The following is an 11,411-nucleotide window of genomic DNA, read 5'->3' on the forward strand; positions in this document are numbered from 1 at the left end:
CAACCATAGATGAAAATCTAAAAAAAAGTGAATTCTTCAATTAGCTTAGAGAGATGACTTACACAACATGGTATGGACTATATGATGGATGAAGACAGACTCTCAATAAAGTTACGAATCGACGGCTTCGGAGGCGCGGTGGCTGAGTGGTAAAGCACTTGAATTCCGAACCGAAGGGTCCCGGGTTGGAATCCTGGTGAAGACTGGGATTGTTCATTTATGGATCTTTAGGGCGCCTCTGAGTCCACCCAGCTATAACGGGTACATGACATTAGTTGGGAAAAAGTAAAGGCGCTAGGTCGTTGTGCTGGCCACATGACACCCTCGTTTAACCGTGGGCCACAGAAACAGATGACCTTTTACATCATCTGCCCCATAGATCGCAAGGTCTGAAAGGGGTACTATACATCGAGGTTTCACTATGTTGAATTCGCAAATATTAATGCACTTATAAAAAGTAATACCATAAATACAAGAGACTTTAACAAGACACATTACAATGTTTCTTCTAGGCCTGGACGTGTGCCCGATACATGTGATACGCAGACACCCCTGAGTCAAACGTTAAGAAATAAAGACGAAATGGCATGCTGACCTTGCTGTTTCCAACAGGTGACCCGAACCAAGAAAGCTGGACCCCTAGGTGAATGGAGACCAGCATGGATATGGTAGCCACTGCTACAAGTAGCCAGAAAACTTCTTTCAACCTTCGCCATCGTCCTAGGTAGCAGCTCATATTTCATTGCCTGTTCCCAAGAACAAAAATAGAACAAAATGTTAAAAAAAAGCAAAATAAAAAAACACTTTAAAAAACAAAAACAAAACTTATCTAAAACCTTATCCAATGATCAATACCGTCAAATGTATTACCCTTTTAATACAATTTATTAATTACCATTTTGTTAATTGTTTAATTTTTCATATATATTCATTCATGGTTTCTTAGAAACTATGAATACCTGATTGAGAATTGAAAATGGGAGAAAAAAACGTGTTCCAAAATTGTATTAGTCAATAGTGAGTTGATATAAAAGTTGTTAGTTGATATTAGCTTTATAATTAAACATTTTCTTTTTCAAATATCATTAACTTTTATTTCAATCGCATGCCATACATCAAATAGTACATTACGAATTCAAACTGCGCCACGAATAAAAACTGTTGCGTGAAGGTTTTTTTGTTGTTTTCACCTGTGAGAATATGTACGACAGCCTGGACCTCAACTCACCAATGATGGCTGCCTAGTCTTGCGATATGCGCGTCGAACTGTGGTCACGATTGTCCCGTGTTCGAACCCTGCGGGAGGTTTGTGCCAGGACACAATCTTGAGTTCTGATGGAACGGCCGAAACGTAGAAATCAGAACAAGTCTGAACTTTTGCACTCACGTTTTAGCAAAATGCCGATCTAGATGGGAAAAAAAATATGTAACTTGGGAATGCCATTTAGACTTGATGCCAGTGTGCTTTACACATTTGTCAAAGGCAGTTAGCAGACGTCAAGCTGAACATCTGGTCAATGTATGCTTTATTTTTCTTTCGATATTAGATCTACGGTAATGTATCACCCTAATTAATATCTCTTCTAAGTCAAACCTCACTGGTGCCTGCTCCCTGATGCGTGGAGGCTGGATCTCTTGTATTACATTTACATCTAAGCTCAATGCTATCAGCTTTTGGTCGTCTAAATTAAAATCCCCCCCCTCCCAAGTAATTCCCTAGTATGAAACCATCACTAGTGGGTAACAATTTTACAAATTTGTTTTGTGTGATACCTATTTTTGTATGAAATACTTTTTGTTTTAAAAAGGGGAAAATTCTCATTAGATTCCCCATCCGAGACCAATCGTTATAAACCAACAGCTCATCGCCACGCCACAGATCTGTACGACGTGCCTATGAGCTATTGGTCTAAACTGCCCACAGGTTGTGACGTTGCAGGTCAATGTTCAGGCATGCTATCACGATTGGTCTCGCTTCATTGCCAGCCTCGTATCAAATACTTCTCAAATTTACATTCGTTGGTTTAGCGAGGCCCACCACAAATAGGGGCCTCGGGCAAAAAACAAATACGTTAAAGACAGGAAAAGAGACAGATTTATTTTCCTAATTGCCATGTAAATGGTTTTACGGTAAAACTTCTTTATGTCACCTAACATTATGACGACCATTACTTTATTTTTCTCCCTCATTTTATCCGACACTAGTGACTAGCATGTGTCAATCGAATATTTTATCCCACACTAGTAAGTGTCAATCGTATATTTTATCCCACACTAGTATGTGTCAATCTTATATTTTATCCCACACTAGTATGTGTCAATCTTATATTTTATCCTACACTAGTATGTGTCAATCTTATATTTTATCCCACACTAGTATGTGTCAATCTTATATTTTATCCTACACTAGTATGTGTCAATCTTATATTTTATCCCACACTAGTAAGTGTCAATCGAATATTTTATCCCACACTAGTAAGTGTCAATCGTATATTTTATCCCACACTAGTATGTGTCAATCTTATATTTTATCCCACACTAGTATGTGTCAATCTTATATTTTATCCTACACTAGTATGTGTCAATCTTATATTTTATCCCACACTAGTATGTGTCAATCTTATATTTTATCCCACACTAGTAAGTGTCAATCTTATATTTTATCCCACACTAGTAAGTGTCAATCTTATATTTCATCCCACACTAGTAAGTGTCAATCTTATATTTTATCCCACACTAGTATGTGTCAATCTTTTCTTATCTTATGTGATACAGATGTTACTTCAAAAAAGATGATTACGTCCTGCTCGTCATGCATCTAGTCATTACCAATGACCTAAATTCTGCCAAGTCACTGGTTTTCATGGCTAGCTCAGGCAACTCATTCCATGCTCTGATAGCACTAGGGAAGAAGGAGCATTTGTACAAATTTGTCCTATCATATGGAACGAGGAATGTGTCTTTATCTTAGTATCTTTCAGAGTATTTTATTAAATTTTGTTTTTGTATTTGAAGATTAGGGTTGTGTTTTATGTATAATTGCTACTTTACTTTTGAGTCTTCAATCCTGGAGGCTTTCAAAATTTAGTGATTATATAACGTATTATATAATGTAAGCATTTGAATATTTTCAATAACATGAATATAAAAATAATTTAAAATTATAAAATCTAGGTCTTTCTGCTTCTTTTTTTTCCCATGAAAAGGAAAAGGTGTTACTCTATTCAAATGTGAATATTCGTTTGTTATGAATCTCATTGCTCTATTTTGTGTCTGTTCCAGTTTCTTAATGTTTTCTTGAGTTGAGGGGTCCTGACTCATAAACAGAGGATGCATAATCTATTATTGGCCTAACCAAGGTATAGACTTTAATTTTATGTTCTTATTTGATTTATAGAAATTTCTTTTAATAAACCCTAGTGCTTTGTTTGATTTTTTGATAGTTTCATCAATATGGGGATTCCGTGACAGTTTTCGATTTATTATAACACCTAGGTATTTTGCGTTTCTAGTCTGTGTTACTGGTTTACCATGAACCAGATAAGTGGGATTCATTTGTTTTAGTTTTTTTCTTACTCTTAATAACTGACATTAATCTGGGTGGATATACAAGCTTCAATATGATTCCCATTTCTGTAAGTCATCAAATTTTATTTGTAAAATATCTGTGTCTTGTGTTGTTTTTATTGTTCTATATATTATGCAATTGTCTGCAAATAATCTGACTTTTCCTAAACTAATGCAATTTGGTAAATCATTTATGTAAATTAAAAATAGTGCACCTAAGTCAAGACTCTTCCTTGAGGTACACCCGAGTTTACTGTTATTGGTGTTGATTTAGAGCCATTTATTATTACAGTTTGTTCTCTCCCTATCAGAAAATCCTTAATCCACTGATGCAATGGACCATCAATGGCAAAATATTTTATTTTTTAAAGCAAACTATGGTGGTGAACTTTGTCAAAAAGCCTTAGAAAAATCTAGTAAGATAGCATCTATTTGCTTACAATTATCTAAACCTTTTGAAAAATCCTCAATTAGTCCTATTAGTTGTGTTTCACATGATCTATATTTCCTAAAGCCATGTTGGTATGGGGTAAGAACATTATGTTTGTCTAAGTGGTTTATGATGTTGCTTATGTGTTCTAGGATTCTATCATATACTAGTATGTTTCAATCTTACATTTTATCCCCCACTACTAAGGGTCAATCTTTTATTTTTATTTTATTGCACTAAATCGATTTCATCAGTATAAAAGAAAAAGAAACGTCTAAGTTCTGCTTGAATGACTCTGTCACATCTGAGTTCACATGAAGTTTGCGCTGAGTGTTTGGAGAGACTCAGGCATCAATGGCTAGCATCACGGAGAAACTGTTGTCCCCAACTGAATGCCATTGTGATGCATCCTGACCAGACTTAATATGATAAACACAGCTTCATGTCTTCAAAGCGCTTTCCTTGTTAATTATGTATGGAATGGTTCTCGCCAGTAGGAAGAGAGTATTTAAAGAGACATATAGAAACTTTTGGAGAACCTGGATAAGACGTCAATGTTTAATGATAATCATAATAATGAATGTCTTTATTATCCTGAAAGAAATGATTCTTACATTGTGCTTAACAGATAATATGACATTACAAACAGTGGCGTAGCTATAGTGGGAGGATTGGGGGGGGGGAGAATTTGAGAAGCCCCCAAGGCCTCCATTTACGGAAGCCCCCAAATGAGTGTTCAAAATTCTTTTTACATTAAATATTTTGCTGGGCCGGCCTAAGGTGATCGCAGTGGGCTCCGCACTTATGCGACCGCAGTGGGCCCCGCACTTTCATTGGACCCGTGCTAATTCTAGGTGTATAAATTATTAAATTAAACCATTGTATAATTTATAAAAGATTTCCTGCGGCCTCCTGTCAATTTACCAGAAGCTCCTGAAAATCTCCTGAAATTGCAAAATATACGAAAAAGTCCAGGAAATCTTATCTAATCTTATATAATAGAGACGTTATCTTTGTGTCTTTCAGAGTATTTTATTAAATTTTGTTTTTGTATTTGAAGATTATGGTTCAGTGTTTTATGTATAATTGCTACTTTACTTTTGAGTCTTCTGTCCTGAAGGCTTTCTAAATTTAGTGATTTTACTAAAGGTGTTACTCTAGTCAAATGTGAATGTTCGTTTGTTATGAACCTCACTGCTCTATTTTGTGTCTGTTCCAGTTTCTTAATGTTTTCTTGAGTTGAGGGGTCCTAAACGGAGGATGCATATTCTATCAAGGTTAAATAACATTTTAATTTTATGTTCTTATTTGATTTATAGAAATTTCTTTTAATAAATCCTAATGCTTTGTTTGAATTTTTTTTATAGTTTCATCAATATGTGGATTCCATGACAGTTTTTCATTTATTATAACACCTAGGTATTTTGCGTTTCCGAAAAATCCGGATATTAATAAAATCTTTAGAAAACTCATACAAATCTCCTAATATATATATATCTAGACAAAAATTGTCATTTTGAGATGTCATTCAATAAGGAAAATGCCAATCCTACGCGCGATTAAAAAAAAAACGCATTATCCCGTAATTTTGGAATCTGGTGAAAAAAAGCTTCTCGCGCCTTTAATACTTTAGTTCAACAATTCTAGTAGATAGATTGAAACATTTATTAATTATTGCTATTGAGCGTGATCTATGTAGGAAATAGAATTTTTATGATATACTGTATGACTTCGCTACACGCAAGGCACGTTAAGTTCGTGGGAAAATTCTATCCGCAGAAATAAGAGAGTGATCTTTCCTTTACTTCTTCTCGTCCAAACTCTAGAGCGAAGAAGAGAATTATATTTATAGATTGATTATGCCATTACCTCATGTCATGATGTCGAATGTTAAAATGCAGGGGCCCCTAAAGAGGTCAAGCCCTCCGCTCCGGGCCCCCAAATGATGGCAAATTCCTAGCTACGCCACTGATTACAAATCAATATTAGTATATCAAACGAAATGTACGTTGATGCCACAGTTTCATTCAAACATTATGTGTGAAGTTTCAGAAAGTTAAATTTAATTCAACGATTTAAATGCCAGGGGAGACGAAGGGTCATTGTGTCTGTTTTTGTGATAATGTGTTTGGTATATTCTATGTGTCTGTTTTTGTGATAATGTTTTTTGTGTATTCTATGTAATGGGCACTGATGGTAAAATGTAAAAAAAAAAAAATATTACAATAATGTTAGAGTGGGCAGAGAAAGGGGGGGGGAACAATTCTTTTCATATTCTAATAGTGAAAAAGGAGGATTCCATGTTACAAGTAAACCGTTTTAGCTAATCAATGTAGATCCGCATTCTAACCGGTGAACATCCTGTTAAACGTAACTCTGGTCATTTTGAAATAATGTTTCCACGCTACAGCTTGACATTCAGACTTCATGTTCAGAGCTCGCCCATGTGTCCCTATCACCTAAACAATGTCAGATTCTGTCTCCGTCGTGCCACAATGATAACTTACCAGCACAAACAAAAATGACACCTGAGAACCGTGGCACACAAACGAAGTTCTAAATCTTTCAATAAATTATTCCCTAAGTAAAACCCATGAATGAATGAAGCCTTAATTAGCACGAGAAATATACAGAATGAGCTCAAATTGTGCTAAGGTTCTATAACTCTGCCATACATTTGTAATCAACACAGACCTGAACAACATGATGCATATAGTTGAGACCAAACAATGGTTGAATAAATGAAAGATGTCTAGCGAAGAATGACATTAATGTTCCAGGTAGGGAGCCGCAAGACAGCTATGGTGTTGATAGTCGTCGGGTTGTTGCACCAAACAGCTAGTACAACTAGATATATATAGCTGCTCCTTCGTGATCGAAGATAAACACATTTCTCATTTCCTATGGACTCGAAGATGACTGCAAAGTCCAATCCTCGCTTTAAAAAGCCGGCCGCCATGTGGAGCGATTGAGAGCTAGTGCTTCCCAGTCGTGAATGTCGATATCGCATTCATTAAAGGAGCCTGTATTAACCTCCCTGTATTAACCTCCCTGTATTAACCTCCCTGTACTAACCTCCCTATATTAACCTCCCTGGGAGAGCCTTCCTGCACACAACTCCCCGTACAGAAGTCGTTTGGGAAGGCGATTGTCTGGCATGCGGACTACATGTCCCGCCCATCGAAGTTGGGACCTCTTTACTGTCCCATTGATACTGCTCATGTTGGACAGCTTTAAGATTTCTGTGTCTGGTATGTGGTCGGACCAACGCATCTTATGGATACTCAGACAGCGTAGGTGGAAGGAGCTTAACTTTTTTGGTGTGGCAGGAATATAATACAAATAAATAGTTGTCAGCGTATCACTGTCTAGATACCGAAGCTGAATAAAACGTCCACAAACTATTTTAATAAACAAAAATGAACGTCACTTTTATTAACATTCTATATTAATTATTATAAGCGTAAAATGTCACTCACTGAATAACCGATTGATTTATGTAACTATGTATCAAGAGATCTCAGCAACTGCAGTATGGATTCGCATGAAGTTTCGTACACAAGTTCCTTTTACCTCTTAGGTGCTTGCTAAAAAAAGTGTTTTGACAAATTCGCAGACCGAAAAACCGCACGCTTTCTTTTAAACCTTTGTATTTTATTTTCGGTATTTCCCAAAAAGGCCGCATTCTAAGGCATAAATACAAATGTTTAATAACACAGAAAAGACTTCCGTATTTTAAACATTTTTAAGCATATTTTTGTTTTTGTTTTTACACTAAAATAGAAAATTGCTGCGTGAATATGTGTGTGTGTGTGTGTGTGTGTGTACAACGTTTATAAAAACAAAATGAAATAAAAATTCATAGGTGAGTGACTCACCTTTGTGGACACTAAAAATTACTCAGTAAAAGCAAATGAATATTTTCATTTTTTTTCCCTCGAGAACATGCATGTATGTATATATATATATATATATATATATATATATATATATATATATATATATATATATATATATATATATATATATATATATATATATATATATATATATATATATATATATATATATACATATACATATATATATAATTCTGTACAATTCAATAGTAAGAATTAAATCTAGTCCTACATGAATACTATATACATAGTATACAGAACAAAAATACACCGAAGAAACAAGTCCAAAGGGTAGGGGCTTACTTCCCTATTTATAGCCTCATCTACGACATACTTCCTCATTGTTACATCGGAATCTATTCAACCTATGCAACTAAATTAGTATCCTAGTTCTACTCATGTTGACATCAGAAACACACACACACACACATACACACACACACACACCAACATAGCAAGAGGTACTTTAAATAAAACCCAAAAATTGTCTTTGCTTATATCTTTTTAAGTTTAAGGGTTAAAAAGAAACAAAGACATGTTTTTTAATGAACATAATGAATCTAGATGTCATGGATGCACAAAACATTGAAGAATCAAGAACTTCTGAGTGTTCTGATAATTTAATACTGAATAAAAAATTGAGCATAAAACTAGGGCTTCATTTCTTCTCCCATAGGCATTTTACTTGTAAATTTACTTTAGAATTTATTCCATTCAAACCTTTTGCCGACAGAATTAAAAAAAAAAAAAAAAAAGCCAAATCTGAACTGAGGGAGGGAAAAAAAGGAAATTTATCAGGAAAATATTACCACATTATACATAAAGAAGGGGGAGATAATCCGCGTCTTAAAATGTTTCTATCTATCCGCATATCATGGGAGATAACTGGCTGACATTTTTATGTGTACGCACTGTGAAGAGAAAAGGTGAAGTTTGAAAAGTTTGCGTACACTACCTTTGAGTACACACCGTATGTACTATGTACACAGTGACTGAGCGCATCCACTTTAGTGTCACTCGTCAAGGTACCAATTACGACGCTCCCCCCCCCACCTCCCACTAAACATAACGTGTGACAATGTGATGTATCTTGAAAAGCAGACGACGGTCACATGTTAGAACGCTTGCGGTTAGACCTCAATGTTGTACTGCTGGACTTGGACCATTTTATAAAGAAAGGGGATGGGGAAAAAAAGCTTAAAATCATTTTAATAAAATTAAGTTCGGAGAGAGACAGGGAGAGAGATTGCTCAGTACATTAGATCTACAGTTTAAAAAAGGGGTTACATTTGATATTTCCAAATAACTGGTCATTTAGCAAGGTTACATTCTAAGGACTTAATCACATAAAGAGCTTCCACCGTGTTGGTAATAGCATGCACCATGGATGCACAAAACACTTGTACGTAAAAAGAAAAAAAAAGATAATTTAATGTACTTTAATCAGATCCTAGCAATGGAACTGAGATGCTACAGAAGGATACTAGGTATCGCATACAAAGACAAACCAAGAGATTAGAGACAGGGTTACTGCAGCGATCGGACCCCCATGATGACCTGCTAACTATCGTTAAAAAAAAACGCAAGCTAAAAATCTATGGCCATATTACAAGAACTATGGGGCTCGCAAAGATCTTCCTTCAGGGAACAGTACCAGGAAAAAGAAGAAGAGGCAGACAGAGAAAGCGATGGGAGGACAACATAAAAGAATGGACGGGCCTACCACTGAAAGAGGTTCAAAGGCAAAAGATGAGAGGAATGGAGAAAGACGGTGGATGAATCTTGAATGGTGCCCCAATGGTCCAACAGACTAAGGGATAGGTAAAGTTAAAATAGATTTTGCTTGCATCTAGCCTATAACGTTCATGCTGTCGAACCCCAGAGTTATAGGCCCCTACTTCTACGTCTCGAACTTGAATAGAACCAGTTGTCTTTGCCAGCTAAATGTAGGCACCTCAGAATTCAGGGCAGTTCAAGCTTGAAATGTAGGACTACTTGTATAGAACATTAAACACCAAGTATGAGGTACATGTTTTTAACACTTCAACTTTAGTTCTAGGCAACATTGAGCATTACAGAAATTAATCTAGAATTCAACGCATTCAAAGTGCATAGAGTCTCAAATACAATATTACCTGAAAAGATCTCTATGAAGCCGATGTGTCACAAATGAGAAGCAGACTTATTACAGTACAAGTTACAGAATGTGTGTTGTCAAACCTGTGTAACACACGTTTGTAACACACGTCTGTCTCACTAGATAGTAAAATGGCTAGTTCTAAAAAAAAAATAATTAAAAAATCGAGCACTGAGTTTTTTTTATCTAGTTTGACCAAAAATAAATGACCTGTGTGTGTGTTTTTTTAATAAGGTTATTATAAAAAATATTGTTTTCAACTCAATAATTCCATGCACGTGAACATCAGTTGAAGTTACTCCACCATCGGACACCTAAAGTTAGGGCACACACACACACACACTACTGAAAGACACTTCTCTGTTGACTTCTACTCTAGACGAGCACATGACGCTATCCACGTGAAGAAAGCACTGTTGTCTGCTGAAGAGATCGGCCAGTAGTTATTTCCCCTTACTCTCTCGCGCTTCTCTTGTCCACCGCTCTCTCTCTCTCTCTCTCTCTTTTATTTTCTTCTCACCAACGACTTGAAATGCCACCCTTCGTGTCGCCAGCTTCTATAATCTTCTCGTAACGAGGGCGAATGCAAGGTGATCCCGCCCACTGCAAACTAATACCTTAGCATGCATTATACTACGCCCGAATTTTTTTGTCTACGTCCATAGATCTCCCCCCCCCCTGCCCCTTTTTTTTTTTAAGTTCACACAATTTATGTGAAAACAAGTTCAGTGTTGAATGAAATGAAATGATGTAGGCACGAAGAGTTACAACGAAAAGTAACTCAATGATTTGGTCAGGGTTGTTTGCTTACCTAGGGTTTATGCCCTGTCAAGAATTCTGTCCCCCTTTTCACCAAGCATTACGTTTTTACTCAATGGAAATAATGAACACGGTGTTTATAAAATTACATATGAAGAGAATTATTTTCCCTTTCTTGTATTTATTAGTGCCATAGTGATTGGTCCTCTTCGTTCCTTCCTTAACTTGCTTTGTGTATTGTTAAATTATAACGCTTGTTTACGAGTTCGAAGGTTAAAGATGAATGCGATAATTCATTTGATTGACCCAGCAGTGAACTTCATATTTTGTCCCCCCCCCCCTTTTTTTTTCCAACGCTAGATGACAATTAAGACCACATTTGGAAATTCTTCAAGTTTGTTTTGTTCCGTTCTCAAGAGTTAACATTTGTGTCTTCGTCCTAACTAACGAAATTAAAATATTTTGACTTCCAGACATTGGGAAGGGAGCTCATGGGGGAGCCCCATTCACGCCATGCCATCTGAGATTGTGTACTTGAAATTTTGTTTTCATAACTGATTCATTCCTGCAACAATCGTTCTCTAAAACTATCCAAATAATATTTAAAAAGTAACTTTTC

At 36.0% G+C, this 11,411-nt stretch overlaps 1 protein-coding gene across 2 annotated transcripts in view; it reads right to left on the reverse strand.

Moving 5' to 3' along the window:
- Window positions 1-10,547, reverse strand: part of LOC106053706 (cadherin-like and PC-esterase domain-containing protein 1) — a 63,665-nt gene extending 53,118 nt beyond the window's left edge. The window contains exons 1-2 of one of the 2 annotated variants that reach the window (XM_056027095.1): window positions 10,032-10,547; window positions 596-746 (exon numbers count right to left, since the gene is read on the reverse strand). In XM_056027095.1, coding sequence (XP_055883070.1) covers window positions 596-736 — 141 coding nt within the window. In that variant the 5' untranslated portion in view covers window positions 737-746; window positions 10,032-10,547. Of the gene's footprint in view, window positions 1-595; window positions 747-7,875; window positions 7,974-10,031 lie in introns of those variants that run through there. The other variant, XM_056027096.1, reaches the window with a different exon arrangement.
- Between the last annotated feature and the right edge of the window lie 864 nt (window positions 10,548-11,411).

Source organism: Biomphalaria glabrata, chromosome 4 (genome assembly GCF_947242115.1).
Source record: "Biomphalaria glabrata chromosome 4, xgBioGlab47.1, whole genome shotgun sequence".
NCBI lineage: Eukaryota > Metazoa > Mollusca > Gastropoda > Planorbidae > Biomphalaria > Biomphalaria glabrata.